General features: G+C 43.9%; 1 protein-coding gene across 1 annotated transcript in view; it reads right to left on the reverse strand.

Moving 5' to 3' along the window:
• Window positions 1-15,141, reverse strand: part of LOC126237421 (allergen Cr-PI-like) — a 67,048-nt gene extending 51,907 nt beyond the window's left edge. Inside the window, exon 1 of the mRNA XM_049947530.1 lies at window positions 14,967-15,141. Coding sequence (XP_049803487.1) covers window positions 14,967-15,135 — 169 coding nt within the window. The 5' untranslated portion in view covers window positions 15,136-15,141. The remainder of the gene's footprint in view (window positions 1-14,966) is intronic.
• Window positions 15,142-16,727: the final 1,586 nt, after the last annotated feature.

Genomic DNA, 16,727 nt, shown 5'->3' on the forward strand with positions numbered 1-16,727 from the left:
GTGTGGAGGAAATAAGAGGAACAATATCTACGGTCGGAGGAGATTTCGAAAAGGTGAACAGTTTGTTTATAGCAAATAGAATTCCCATAGAATTAAGAAGGAGAGATCTTTGTCTAGACTACAGTAATCAAATAACGACTTCTCGCGGCTTTCTACGTCAGGACCGGTGGCATAGCGGTAGCTTTGTTTATGTGGAGTTATGATTAAGTAATTTTCCTTTAATTTACGTCTATGGTCAGAAACTTTTTGTTAACAGATTACCGGTTTCGGTCTTTAATGACCATCATCAGATCTCTTTCATAAAAACAAATTCCTAATGTACTGCAGCCATAGTGGCATCGTACATTAGGACTTTGTTTTTATGAAAGAGATCTGATGATGTCATTAAAGACCGAAACCGGTATTCTGTTAACAAAAAGTTTCTGACCATAGACGTAAATTAAAGGAAACTTATTACATATACGGGTCACTGTTTTTCCCGACGATGTCGCAGCTTGTGTTATGATTAAAATTCAGACAACAAAGTTGGGTAACTGAGGATTAACTCCAGATTTTAGTGTAACTAAAAGTTAAATGATTTAATCAGCGCACGCCAGAAAAGTCTGAGGAGACACGACTTGATCGACAAACATCACCGTATTTCAGCCAGTTTACACTAAATAGTATATAAATTATATATACAAGCCTCCCTCGTGAATCAGTCTGCCTATTAGTGAAAACCGTATCAAAGTCTCTTCTGATATTAGCCATCACGTACGTACAGAAAAACGCGGCGAGGCACGAAATAGTATACTAGCGATCCGCCTCGTCTTCGCAAGGGTAGCACTAAGTAGGATGGTCGGACGACTTACGACGTACAGGCAATTTTGTTTGTGGGCACTGCGCAGAGTTATGGTTAAAATCAGGGAACGGCGTTAGGTAACTGAATTTCATCGCGTTCATAAAAATTAAACGTTTCAGCAGCATAGGGCACTTGCTGGCATATTGCAACGCCTAAAGGCGTAAGCGGACTGCCCGACCGCGACCCGCTAAAGGCCGGTTCCCACTAGAGCGCGGCAGCGCGTCGTGCGGCAACGGCAGCGGCAAGCGTTTTCCGCTTTGACGCGGCGGCTCGCGGAATTGGCGTTCCCATCTGGAAGCGGCAGACGCTAGCGGTAGCCAATGACGGACTGCCACTGAGGTACGGGGCGGGACCCACTGAAACTCACGGTGCGTTTGAAAAACTATATCTTACACCTACATGGAGGAAAGACGAAGTTGGGTGGAGACATACCAATTTTTCATTTTCTGTACAATGTACTCTTTCACATATTCTATTATGCATGTTTTCTCATCTCACCATAAACAGATTTCATGACTACCGTTCATCATTGTTCACTATCTAAGAATCATGAAAGAATAATACATATTTGGAACAAAGTTTTCGAAACCAGATTTTAAATTATAAGACATTTACCGGTGCAGACGCAAACCTACAATATTAGTTACGAGCTGCAGTTTACAACTAAAGAGACAGTAAATGGTAGAAAATTAAGGAAATGGAACTTGAATAAGTCAAGACCCACAGTTTTTCGATAATCTTAAAGTTAGCGTAATGCAACGACTGACTGAAACAGAGGAAGGAATCCGCTAGAATACGAATGGATATCTTTGAGAAAAGAAGTGGTGAATGCAGCAGAGTATGAGAACGGGAAGAAGGTACAGTAGAAATCGTTAGATAAAATGTGAAATATTAAATCTGACAAGAGGGAAAAATACAAAAATGCAGCAAATAAAGTAGGCCATTGGAAATAGAAATGTCTAAACATGACGTTGACAGAAAGTCCAAAATTGCAACGTGATTTTGCACTTGGAAAACATAAGGGAATGAAAATGAGAAAGAACAAAGAAAACTTTGCTCAAAGGAGAAGCAACTGTCAAGAACTCATTTGGCAAGCCAGAACTAAGCAAATAAGAGAAGGCTAGATAGTGGAAGGAATATGTAGACAGGACAGGGAGAGAGGTTGTACAAACTAACATAAGTACAATCTTAGATTCCTGTGAGATGTCTGAACATGCAAGGCAATACTGATCCTACCACTTAACTAAGTAGACACACTGAAGAACAGCGAAACTGTGTTTATAGCATTTGCATGTTTAGAGAAAAGTTTTGACAATCTTAATTAAAACATTCTTTGAAGCTATGGAGATGTCATCGATAAAACACAGGGACACAAGATTATCTACAACTTGTACAGAAACCAAACTGCATTTCTGAGACTTCAATGACTTGAAAGGGAAGCAATAAGTGAGAAGGCAGAAGTAGAGAGGATATAAAATGAAGACTGTGAATAGCAAGAAAAGCGTTCTGAAAAAGAAAATTTGTTCACATGGAATATAAATTGAAATGATTGGGTACTATTTTACGAAGGTATTTGTGTGGAGTGCAGCCTTGTAAGTAAAACGTGGGCGATGAACAGTTCTGTCGAGAAGACAATGGACGCTTTCAAAACGTGGTGATCAATAAGAATGCTGAAGGTTAGACATGAGGATCGTGTAACTAAAGAAGAGGTACGGATTTAAATAGAGTAGGAAGAGGAAATTACAGCACAACTTTGACTACAACAGGGGTAAGTTGACAGGACATATTATGAGGCGTCAAAGAGTGAGGACAAAGGGGTTGGGTGATAGTATTCTGATAATAATCATTTGTTCAAATGCTATTCTACTATTTTATCTGTTAATGTAAGCAGTGAATTTAGTATTCCATGCACTCCTCCACAAAACATTTAAACCAAAACTGAAATCAGCTGAACACCAAACCTTTCAACCAGTGTCTGACAACTACTGCATTCACTTTCAACTTTCTATAACTATCACTGGCTAGCCCTACACATATACAGACATAAGAACAGAAATAAACAAACAATTTCAGCATTTAATTCTTTAGGTTGGCAACATGTACATAAACAAACCAAACAGGAAGGGGCATGAGGTGAACACACTGTAGTTACGACTTCAAATCAGTGTTTTCGGTAAAATGTCTACAGCTAGTGACAGAAGAAAAAAGAGCGAACATGAAAATGTGCTTATGTTCCATAATCTAAGTTTTAGTTCAACCTCCAGCATGTGACCAGGTGAGGGGAAACGTATATGTCCGCCAAAAACTCGATTCACTGTAAGTAATCAGTTATGCATTTAAAACGAAACTGAATCATTCTAGATTCCACCGAAAATGCCATAAAGTAAAAGGCGAAACGCGCCTTGAACCAATAAAGTATACTCGATAAAGAAAAAAAACGTTTGTTACTTACCAAAGGAAATAATCAATAACTGTAGATACTTAGCAAATTACATCTTATGACATACCAGCAAATTAGTTTCTGTTTAACTTCTCATTCCACACGCTATTAAATGCTGTTTAAAAAAAATCATCTATCCCTTCTGAAAAACTGTAGTTTCTTTCATATCTCGGTTGATAAACAGATTTTGGATATTTATCATGCGACGAAATACATGACTTTTTACAAGTTATCGTTTGCAAAAAAACGCTTTTAGATTTCTTGAACCGTTTACGAAATTTGCAGTTGATACAACCACATGGTTTACGACGAGCAGGACGAAGTACCGGTCGCGTCGCAAGCGACCCGCGCACGGTCACCGCACAGCCCATCCGCCGACATATCATTCAATATCTCGAGAACGGTGATAGCTATCGTTCTGCTCTCAGCTTTAAAAGCAATTTCGATATGTTGACTAAATTTCATACGCAATAATGTATTACCTAAAATGAACTGTACGCAAAGTCCACGCAATGCGTTTTTACCTCTGCACACTCATTAAAATTTCGTGTAAAGGTTTACGTAAATGCGATACAGCACGTAACCACGACGAATATCGAAAAGAAATTCGGCCCTTTATCGAGAGAAGATGCCCAAGAATCAAATTTTTCTACCGAATAGTTTCCTTGGAATCGGATGATAAGTATTTCATAGCTGCCGCCGCGTCCGCGCCAGCGGTTCGGCGAAAGTTCTTGTGGCCCGGGGTTGCGTACCTGACGTCACGCTCAGCGCGTTCTGTGATTGGCGGCGCGCACCTGGGGCGCGTCACGCGGCAGCGGAAGCGGTTCGACATGGGCAAACCGCGACGCAGAGCCCGCCGCGCCTTGCCGCTGACGCCGTTTCCATGGCAACCACGCCGCTGACGCGCGGTTTTGACGCGCGGCAGTCCTAGTGGGAACCGGCCTTAACGAGGCAAGCCGTGCATCAAAGGCTCCGCTTCCGCTGCCTCTCCTTTGTCGACAGGGCGGCTGCGTTAGTGCGCCGCGAGTATCAAAAAACGTATAGCATTTTCTGAGAGTAGCCTTCACTTTTACATGCGACACATCTTCCGAAAGACGAAAACCGAATTTCGAAAACCGTTTGCGTGTTAAGGACTGAAGCGGATTTGCTAGCCCAGGTAAATATGGCGCCCGGAAAACAGCCGTTACAGTTTCCAATGCAATCAGTGCAATCACCATTTCCATTCAATTATACGAGATGTAAACAGCTTCATTCTACATTTCTACTTATCCTTCGCTGTACAAAAAGCCACTCCGTTCATATTAGCAGAAAAATTTTAAAAACAAGACAAAATCTGACAGCCGAAGCACGTTTCAAAACCGGTTGCGTTTACATAGGAGCGAAAATCGATTGCGGACAACTAGAAGTGAATTTCCAGAATCGATCTTCAAGTGTTCACATGACCACCCATCAGCACTACTGGGAAATCGGTTTACGAAATACGGTTTTGGGAGCCCCATGTAAGCGGTGTTATACAGACAGAAAAACGCGGCGGGGAATTGTAGTTCATCATAGTTCAGCCAATTTGCACCACATATTTTTAAGTTTCACACACAGATCTTCAGTGAAAGAAGCCTTATCAAAATCTTTACAGTACTTCCTTCGATTAGCCGTCATATATAGATGGATCTAGGGTTAGCGTCTCTGATTAGTAAACAAAACGTCCTCGGTCCCGAGTCTGAATCCCGCCACTGCTTAAATTCTGATTAATAATCAGCATCGGCGGCCGAAGACTTCCGGCATAAGAAGTCACCCTCGTTCTGCCAAAGGCCTTGTCAAAGAGGGCGGAGGAGCGCACAGAGGTTCAGGGCACTCTCTTGTCCTAGGGCTGGGAAACTGTCCCTGAATGCGGAAGAATCAGCAGTGATCAGCGGCGTGAGGATGCAGAAGGCAATGGAAACCGCTGCATTAAAGACACGCAACGTGTATCCACAGGACATGTGGCTTGTAACTGAAAAGGTGTCATGATGATCTCTCCACTGGCAAAAGATTCCTGAATAGTCCCCCATTCGAATCTCCGGAGGGGACTGCCAAGGGGCAGGTTACCATGAAAAAAAGATTGAATAATCAACGAAAGCATAACGTTCTGCGGATCGGGGCGTGGAATATCAGAAGACTGAACGTGGTAGGGAAACTAAAAAATCTGAAAAGGGAAAAGCAAAGGCTCGATCTAGATATATTGGAGATCAGTGAGTGAAATGGAAAGCAGACAAGGATTTCTGGTCAAATGAGTATAGGGTAATACAAACAGCAGCAGAAAATGGTATAACGGGAGTAGCATTCGTTATGAAGGTAGGGAAGAAAATGTGTTACTGTGAACGGTTCAGTGGTAGGGTGGTTGTTATCAGAATCGACAGCAAACCAACACCGACAGCGATAGTTCAGGTATACATGCCGACGTCGCAAGCTGAAGATGAGATGGAGAGAGCACATGAGGATATTGAAAGGGTAATACAGTACGTAAAGGGAGACTGGAATGCAGTTTTAGGGGAAGGAGTAGAAGAAAAGGTTACAGGATAATATGGGCTTGGGAAAAGGAATGAGAGAGGAGAAAGACTAATTGAGTTCTGTAACAAGTTTTAGCTAGTAATAGCGAATCCTCTGTCGAACAATCACAAGAGGAGGAGGTATACTTGGAAAAGGCCAGGTGATACGGGAAGACTTCGGTTAGATTACATGATTGTCAGGCAGACATTCCGAAATCAGATACTGGATTGTAAGGCGTACCCAGGAGCAGATAGATCACAATGTCGTAGTGATGAAGAGTAGCCTGAAGTTTATGACATTAACAGAGTTTATGACATGCACAGAGTTTTCCGTGTAGCTCATCTGGTGTTAGTATTTCGACTGGATGTCACTTTGGCGAACTGCATCTCCCTAGCCAGTTATCCAACCGGGAAAAGGCGACCTACAGTTTAATACGGAAACCGAATCACGTTCCGTTTGTATCGAAGTTCCACATTATTGAAAAGTGACTGTTAAGTTAAAAAGAAAGATAAAAAAATCGACGTCCAGATGGAATTCTATCCCGGAAGGTTGCTGTTACCAAAGACGCGCTTTACCACTCGATCACCAAACCCTGCTTCCATTCTGCTCTTCCAAACGACACCTACAGTTTAACATGAAATCCGAAACACGTCATGCTTCTGTCGAATGTCCATATAATTGAGGGGAAATGCTAGGTTGAAATGGTTCAAATGGCTCTGAGCACTATGGGACATAACTTCTAAGATCATCAGTCCCCTAGAACTTAGAACTACTTAAACCTAACTAACCTAAGGACATCACACACATCCATGCCCGAGGCAGGATTCGAACCTGGGACCGTAGCGGTCGCGCGGTTCCAGACTGTAGCGCCTTTAACCGCTTGGCCACCCCGGCCGGCGAAATGCTAGGTTAAAACACAGTGAAAAATCTGTGGTTCGACCGGGATTCGATCCCTCAACCCCATCTCACGCTTTAGTGGTATACCACCTGGACTGACTCGTATACTGTTGACGCTTCGCTTTGTCTGGAGTTGTAGCCGTACCGCTAGATGGCAGTTCCATCGTTTTAACAGAAGAGGCGGACTGTAATTCATCATAGTTCAGCAAGTTTCCACGATATATTTATAATATTACATACACGAACTTTCTCGTGACTCAGTCCAACTGTTAGTGAAAACTGGATCAAAATCCTTACAGTAGTTTCTGAGATTAGGCCGAACGTACTGACACAAGTGACCAGGGAAATTCAGTTTATTCTTAAGTGGCAGAATATATTCTGGTCAGGATTTTTATTGCTCCCCGGAGTTGCGGTAGTTCTTTACTGCTTTTCCCTCCATAATCCGCCTCACCTGTGGATCAGTAGCTCGTAGCTCCCATCAATGACACGAGATGTCACTCCAAATTCCAAGTAAAAATCTGACAGATAACAATGTAACAGTTCAAACAGTTTGCACGAAACATTTATACATTGTACACACAATACTTTGCCGTTAAGCAGTCTATACACCAGTGAAAATCATACCAGTACCCCTATAGTAGTTCCCGAGATTATCCTTCTCATACAGACTGAAAAAGACATTGAGGGCTTTAATAATGTGTGTAGACAGCAGGGAATCATGGGCACTCAAAAAGGGAGAGGGAAAATAATTGTCCTGTTGTGAAACGTGGATCTGGACAAAAATGCTAGAAGTGGAATGGACTTACAGAGCGACGAACGAAGAACTACATCAAACAATAGACAGAAATTTTGCCGGAAGGATAAGGAAACTGGAAACATCTTGTCAGGGGCATATGCTGCTAAAAATTGACTGCAAAGAAGGATCTTTAAAGGAAGATTGCGTGGAAGGGAACTAGAGGAAAGAGGAAGGTGTGGATCGCTGCCAAGAAATCAACAGATTACTCGTCGGTTAAGGAAGAGAAAGAAAGTGGAGGGCCCCATTCGATTCCTACTTAAGTTAGATATACTAAAGATGAAGTATGTGTTACAATGTTATAAACTGAAATGAACGGGTGTATCAAAATGGTGTATCAGTCATTTGCGATTCCTGAAACGAAAGGTCGCCAGGAATATTTTGGCCGTGTTTGACCGTATTTTGACCGTAGTACAGAGCTCTCAAGTGTCTTCTGCTAGAGTTGACAAATGTCCCGATATTCTCGGGATGTTCCGATTTTTAAGGGTAAGATGACGTATGGCTTTCCCGGAACCCACATGTCGCAGCTTCTTGGCACTGCTAATAATTCAAATGCATTGCGTTTTTACTTCAAAAACAGTTGAGTACACCAAAGTTACCAATCAAGAAGAGTGTTGCCATCAGCCGATGAACTAAACGGACGCCTCATTGCATTCCAGAATTGTCCATTTCGAAAACACTCAGCCGTTTGGCTTCCACTGTTGTATTTTCACCGCCACGCCGCTATTTCCTTAAGAGTATTTCAACTTTTCCCCCAACTCGGCCACTGATTGGCTGTGACCCCTGTTGGCGCACTTTTTAGCAATTCGACCACTGCACCCTCCCCAGCTGCGATTCTTTAAACAATCGACCTCAGTGTAATTTGTGCGTCGTGAGTTATGTTGCCTCGAAGGGTATACACACTATCTAACTTTAATACTTAACCTACTGTGTTTAATTGTTTTTCCCACACCCGACTAGGTGCATGCTGGGGTGGTACCCACGTCCGAACTCACGTGATTCGCAAACATTTTGAAAACGTTTTCAGGCTTGCAGACGCTATAACACTGGACGCAGAAGAATAGAGTACGCAAATACCGTTCCGGAGAAGGAGAGAATGATGCAGGGTTCCCACGAAAAAGAGTATCCTGCTATAATGAGATTTTCACTATGCAGCGGAGTGTGTGCTGATATGAAACTTCCTGGCAGATTAAAACTGTGTGTCGGACCGAGACTCGAACTCGGGACCTTTACATTTCGCGGGCAAGTGCTTGGGTAGCTCAGATGGTAGAGCATTCGCCCGCGAAAGGCCAAGGTCCCGAGTTCGAGTCTCGGTCCGGCAGACAGTTTTAATCTGCCAGGAAGTTTGAGTATCCTGCCTTACTAATAATACCAAATCCAGAATAACATGCCGATCCCCTGAAGTCACGGTATTATACTACTTAATGAGAACATGACAGCTTTTTAAATATTTAAATGTGACCAGTCCAGTAATTGAACGAAATACTGAAAAACGAACAGATGAGTCGTGTATATAAGAGGGGGAAAAGAACAGACCCGCAACATTACAGACCATATCCGTAACACTGGTTTGCTGCAGAAATCTTGGACGTAGTCGCAGTTTGAATATAATAGATTTCCTTGTGCCGGAAGTGCTTCTAAAAAAAATGGCTCTGAGCACTATGGGACTCAACTGCTGAGGTCATCAGTCCCCTAGAACTTAGAACTAGTTAAACCTAACTAATCTAAGGACATCACAAACATCCATGCCCGAGGCAGGATTCGAACCTGCGACCGTAGCGGTCTTGCGGTTCCAGACAGCAGCGCCTTTAACCGCACGGCCACTTCGGCCGGCCGAAGTGCTTCTGTCCACGAATCAGCATGCTTTTAGGAAGCGTCGCTAGTGCGGAACTCAGCTAGCCCTTTTCTCACATGCGAACCATGGGTAAAGGGCATCAGGCAGATTTCATATTCCTAGATGTCCGGGAAGCATTTGACACGACACCCCACTGCTGACTGTTAATTAAGGTACGAGCTTACGGAATAGGTTTCCAGATATGTGCGTGGCTCGGAAGCTTCTTAAGTAAGAGAACCACGTACGTTGTTTTCGACTGCGTGTGTTTATCAGAGACAAGGCCATCGTCGAAAGTGTCCCATGGAAGTGTGATGGGGCTGCTGTTTTTTTCTATATACGAGGGTTGGAACTTAATAGTGGCAACCATTTATTCACAATGGATACAAAAAAATTACATGTTTGCACCTGTTACTGTCCTTCAAAGTAGTTATCAGTGTTGTGTAGAACCCGTTGCCAATGACATGGAAGGAGTAGTATACCGTCAGCAGAGCCTGTTCTGTTGATGGTGCGAATGGAGCGGTCTACTGCCTGTCGAATCTCTGGAACCGTTCTGAAGCGAATGCCACGAAATTGTACCTTCATCTTCGGAATCAAATCAAAGTCACAAGGACTTAAGTCCGGGAAGCATGGTTGATGGTACAGTACTTCGCAGTCCCATCGACCGAACAGAGCAGCCACAGCTTGCGCTATATACGCCCGCGCATTGTCGTGTAAAATGATGGGTGGGTTGCTCGGAAAGTGTCGCCGCTTCTTTCGCAAAGCTGGTCGCAGGTGATGCTCCAAAAACGAACAGTAATACGACTTAAGTCTTTGTGACTTTGATTTGATTCCGAAGATGAAGGAACCACTTCGTGGCATCCGCTTCAGAACTGTTCCAGAGATTCGACAGGCAGTACACCGCTCCATTCGCATCATGAATAGAACAGGCTCTGCTGACGGTATACGACGCCTTCCACATCGCTGACAACGGGTCCTACACAGCGCTCGTGACTACTTTGAAGGACAGTAACAGGTGAAATCATGTAACTCTTTTTTATCAGTTGTGAACAAATAGTTGCGACTATTTAAGTTCCAACTCTCGTACATTAACGATCTGTGGGATAGGATAAGCAGCAGTTTGCGGCTGTTTGCTGATGGTGTACAGGAAGGTATCGTTTTTGAGTAACTATAAGAAGATAGAAAATTCCTAGTTACTGTTATGAAAGGCAGTTTCTTCTAAATGTAGAAAAAAGTAATCTGATGCAAATGAGTACGAAAAACAGCATTAGCGGTGTGCTGCTTGAGAAATTCACGTCAATCAAATATCAAGGCGTAGCACTGCAAAGCGATATTAAATGAAATGACATGTGAGGATTGTGGTAGGGAAGGCAAATGGTCGACCTACATCTACATCTAAATCTACATACATACTCCGCAATCCACCATACGGTGCGTGGAGGAGGGTACCTCGTACCACAACTAGCATCTTCTCTCCCTGTTCCACTCCCAAACAGAACGAGGGAAAAATGACTGCCTATATGCCTCTCTATGAGCCCTAATCTCTCTTATCTTATCTTTGTGGTCTTTCCGCGAAATGAAAGTTGGCGGCAGTAAAATTGTACTGCAGTCAGCTTCATATGCTGATTCTCTAAATTTCCTCAGTAGCTATTCACGAGAAGAACGCCTCCTTTCCTCCAGAGACTCCCACCCGAGTTCCTGAAGCATTTCCGCGTGATGATCAAACCTACCAGTAACAAATCTAGCAGCCCGCCTCTGAGTTGCTTCGATGTCCTCCCTCAATCCGACCTGATAAGGATCCCAAACGCTCGAGCAGTACTCAAGAATAGGTCGTATTAATGTTTTATAAGCGGTCTCCTTTACAGATGAACCACATCTTCCCAAAATTCTACCAATGAACCGAAGACGACTATCCGCCTTCCCCACAACTGCCATTACATGCTCGGCCCACTTCATATCGCTCTGCAATGTTACGCCCAAATATTTAATCGACGTGACTGTGTCAAGCGCTACACTACTAATGGGGTATTCAAACATTACGGGATTCTTTTTCCTATTCATCTGCATTAATTTACATTTATCTATATTTAGAGTTAGCTGCCATTCTTTACACCAATCACAAATCCTGTCCAAGTCATCTTGTATCCTCCTACAGTCACTCAACGATGACACCTTCCCGTACACCACAGCATCATCAGCAAACAGACGCACATTCCTATCCACCCTATCCAAAAGATCATTTACGTAGATATAAAACAACAGCGGACCTACCACACTTCCCTGGGGCACTGCAGACGATACCCTCATCTCCGATGAACACTCACCATCGAGAATAACGCACTGGGTTCTATTACTTAAGAAGTCTTCGAGCCACTCACATATTTGGGAACCAATCCCATATGCTCGTACCTTAGTTAGGAGTCTGCAGTGGGGCACCGAGTCAAACTCTTTCCGCAAGTCAAGGAATGTGGCATCCGTCTGATACCCTTCATCCATGGTTCGCAACATATCATGTGAAAAAAGGGCGAGTTGCGTTTCGCAGGAGCGATGCTTTCTAAAACCGTGCTGATGCATGGACAGCAACTTCTCTGACTCAAGGAAATTCATCGGAATATTTGGAGGATTTCTAAAGTGTGGTTCGTCTGTGCGGGAGACCGGATATGGGAGACTAGTGCGACATATTCTTGAGTACTGGTAGAGTGTTTGGGATTCGCAACAGTTCGGATTAAAGGAAGACATCGAAGCAGTTCGGAGGCGAGGTACTAGATTTATTACCAGTAGATTCGAGTAACACGCAAGTGTTAGGAGATGCTTCGGAAACTCAAATGGAGGGAAGATGGCGTTCTTTTCGAGGAACATTACTGAAAAAATTTAGAGGACGGGAATTCTAAGCTGACTACGGACCATTTCTACTGCCGCCAACGTATACTTCGCTTAAGTACTACTAAGATACCAAAGCTATTCTGAAAGAAAGGTTCGATTCGTCGAGAAATGGTAACTCCTGTGAAAACCACAAAAGTTTTATTTGCAACAGCTACCTTCCAGCTACTTCTCTATAAAGTTGGCGCTCCGACTTAGAAAACTGTCGTAACGTTGAACCAACTTTCCAATATCCTCGTCATAGGAGATAGCAGCCTGTGCTTTCCTCCAATTCTATAAACTAGTCTACTAGTCTACAGATGTCTGAGCCAAAATGTTCTCTTCATAGCGAGCGGTTAGGTGATCAAACACTTTCCGCTGAAAACTCTGCAAGGGCATCATCATTGCCCATGCCGAGTGCGGCCGAAAACAGTCATGAAGAACGAAACACATCAGAGTTATGTTACGTGGGCTGTATAACATCAGGCGAAATCTCTCACCAGACCCGCATACGTATCGGGAGACACTGTTTTCCGGGTATCTATAAGTTCTCATTCATAACAGAAAAGAGCGACATAATGCGATCGAAGGGGATACTAAGGCACTGCCCAACACATCTGTGTAAAGCTTCACTGGATTTCACGCCCAGTGAAGCCTTACTTTCCAAATAGCCCACGTCAGACAAGCTAAATAATGGCTCGTATGGTGACGCTATACAGGGGAAACCAAATGGCGTTATGGTTGGCCCGCTAGATGGCGTTGCCATAGGTCAAACGGATATCAACAGCGTTTTTTTAAATAGGAACTCGCATTTTTCATTACATATTCGTGTCTTACGTAAAGAAATATGAATGTGTTAATTGGACCACTATTTTCGCTTTGTGATAGATGGCGCTGTAATAGTCACAAACGTATAAGTACGTGGTATCATGTAACATTTTGCGGACGGAATTTACTTCGTGATACATTACCCGTGTTAAAATGCACCGTTTACTAATTGCGGAAAATGTCGATATCGTGTTGATGTATGGCTATTGTGGTCAAAATGCCAAACGGGCGTGTGCTATGTATGCTGCTCGGTATCCTGGACGACATCATCCAAGTGTCCGGACCGTTCGTCGGATAGTTACGTTACTTAAGGAAACAGGAAGTGTTCAGCCACATGTGAAACGACCTGCAATAAATGATGATGCCCAAGTAGGTGTTTTAGCTGCTGTCGCGATTAATCCGCACATCAGTAGCAGACAAATTGAGCGAGAATCGGGAATCTCAAAAACGTCGGTGTTGAGAATGCTACATCAACATCGATTGCACCCGTACCATATTTCTATGCACCAGGAATTGCATGGCGACGACTTTGAACGTCGTGTACAGTTCTGCCACTGGGTACAAGAGAAATTACGGGACGATGACAGATTTTTTGCACGCGTTCTATTTAGCGACGAAGCGTCATTCACCAACAGCGCTAACGTAAACCGGCATAAATGCACTATTGGGCAACGGAAAATCAACGATGGCTGCGACAAGTGGAACATCAGCGACCTTGGCGAGTTAATGTATGGTGCGGCATTATGGGAGAAAGGATAATTGGGCCCTATCTTATCGATGGCAATCTAAATGGTGCAGTGTATGCTGATTTTCTACGTAATGTTCTACCGATGTTACTACAAGATGTTTCACTGCATGACAGAATGGCGATGTACTTCCAACATGATGGATGTCCGGCACATAGCTCGCGTGCGGTTCAAGCGGTATTGCATACCATATTTTACGAGAGGTGGATTGGTCGTCGAAGCACCATACCATGGCCCGCACGTTCACTGGATCTGACGTCCCCGGATTTCTTTCTGTGGGGAAAGTTGAAGGATATTTGCTATCGTGATCCACCGGCAACGCCTGACAACATGCGTCAGCGCATTGTCAATGCATGTGCGAACATTACGGAAGGCAAACTACTTGTTGTTGAGAGGAATGTCGTTACACGTATTGCTAAATGCAATGAGGTTGACAGACATCATTTTGAGCATTTATTGCATTAATGCGGTATTTACAGGTAATCACGCTGTAACAGCATGCGTTCTCATAAATGATAAGTTCACAAAGGAACATGTATCAGATTGGAACAACGGAAATAAAATGTTCAAACGCACCTACCTTCTGTATTTCAATTTAAAAAAAACCTACCTGTTACCAACTGTTCGTCTAAAATTGTGAGCCATATGTTTGTGACTATTACAGCGCCATCTATCACAAAGCGAAACAAGAGCTCCAACTAAAACATTCATATTTCTTTACGTGCTACACGAATATGTAATAAGAAATGGGGGTTCGTATTTTAAAAAGAAACGCAGTTGATATCCGTTTCACCTATGGCAGCGCCATCTAGCGGGCCAACTATAGCGCCATCTGTTTTCCCCCTTCAAGCTAGACGAGTTTCGTTCTTTGTAGTTTTTTTCGTTTGATGCTTATTTCGTGAGATATTTGGCCCGCTCACGATCAATGGACCACCCTGTATACAGTCGTATTTCCTCACTGTACTTGCAAGTGCAGTACGAAAGGAAATAACTTGTAGTGCTACATGGTACCCTCCGCCGCGCACCATGCGGTGGCCTGCGGAGTCTGTATGTAGGTTTAAAATAAGCGAAACCTAGACTGCCGACCCCTCCGCGGCCCAATCTGTTCACCCTGGCGGACGGGCGCGGCCGGCCGGTCCGTTAGACCAGTGGAGTTGTGAGTGTGAGCCTTCAGAGGCAGTGACCGCGAGAGAGGCGTCACTCACCGTCCGTGGAGCCGCCGAGAGCGGCGGCGGAGGCGCAGGCGAAGAGAGCAGACAGCAGGAGCGTCGACCACATGCCGGCAGCTGGCAGCTGGTGCTGGCCCTGCAGCGGGCTACCTCGCCCCGCCTTAAGTACTCTGTGAGCCCCCGCAGATAACCGTCGGCGCGTCATCGCCCGGCCTGCCGTGGACCCGTGCGCGCGCACCGCTCCTGGAAACCGGTCCCTGTCGCTCGTGCCCTGACCTTCATCCCCTCCCCCCTCCCCCCCCTCCCACCACGCTGAGAGAGGTCATCACTGGAGAAGGTGGCTGGCAGGCCGCAGCCCTATACTTCAAGAAGTACGGCGACTAGCCACTTTTTATATTGGGCGTTCGGAAATTCCCGTTACTGATATCTAAGACTTGTATATGGAAGTGAGTGCATAACATTTTTTCATATGGACCCACGTCCAGAAACTACCGTTTTCGATCTACAACGGTTTCAATTCAGACGAATAACACTTCAACGTCTGCTGTTGAAAGATACGTCTGCTGTTGAAAGATGGATAGGCAGAGGTGTCCAACCGTGTGGCCGCGATCGCAAGACGTAGATCCGATTGACAACTTCTTGCGGGCTAGTGTGCAAAAGCCACGTTACGCGAAGACAGAAGTGCCAATAGTTCGTCAGTCTTCCTTCAGCTGCTACCAACTACAGCAGCAAGTTTCAGCGCTCTGCATCGTCAGTTATTGAAGTTGGGGTTTGTCTCCCTGAAGCCTGCAATGAACAACAGCAAATCCATTTCTTAAAAGACATCATAGACGCCGTTGTGTGTATAAAATATTTATTATTACGATTGCAATTTCGGCCTTGTGGCCATTTTCAAGTAACACTGCAAAAGTTACATTCTGTCAGAATGTTCGACTATCTGACGTGAGTACATGTCGTCGTCAAAATGAACCCATTTGACTGTGAGAGTCTCACAGTTCCGATGAGTACGACACGGATCTTGTGGGACTCTCACAGTCAAAAAGCTGCATTTTGACGACGACATGTACTCATGTCAGATAGTCGAACATTCTGACAGAATGTAACTTTTGCAGTGTTACTTGAAAATGGCCACAAGGCCGAAATTGCAATCGCAATAATAAATATTTTATACAGTCAACGGCGTCTATGATGTCTTTTAAAAAATATTATATGACTGTGAATCCCAATCACGAGAAGTTAAGCAAACCCATTGTCGAGGTTCAGCAGCGGTGTGTTTTTATTCATTTTTCTATCTATCTTGAACCAATGCAGCTTGTCAAAAGACTGTTAATGGAATTTTAGCCCCTTGCAGGATTAATATAGTACTTTCCATTATTTTGTAGTATGACTTTCACGTGTATGTGTATGTGTGTCGTATACAACACACTGTTTTTTGGAAAGCTGGTTAATAATTATTGAAAATAATTACATTTTTAACCTTGTTGGTCATCTGATTACACGTGATAGAAATATTTGATGAATAGACAGTTTTTTCGACTAGTGGTACTTAAGAATTTACAAGGCGTAGTAGTCTCTGCCCCGACGAACACAGTATTTGTTTTATACCCGAGACAGAGGAAAATCTGCTGGCAAGAGTTGTGGCCGGTGCAATAGTAACTGAAAAGACACTGGTGCAAAGGACAGTGCGTGCCAGAACGCTTCGTAGGTACAGTGTCTGTAACAACGTTGGTGGTCGCCACATCGAGCCGCCGTTGTAATTCATCAGTACTGTTCTGTACATAAAGGATGCGGTTTTTT

The sequence above is a fragment of the Schistocerca nitens genome, chromosome 2, assembly GCF_023898315.1.
Source record: "Schistocerca nitens isolate TAMUIC-IGC-003100 chromosome 2, iqSchNite1.1, whole genome shotgun sequence".
Classification (NCBI taxonomy): Eukaryota; Metazoa; Arthropoda; class Insecta; order Orthoptera; family Acrididae; genus Schistocerca; species Schistocerca nitens.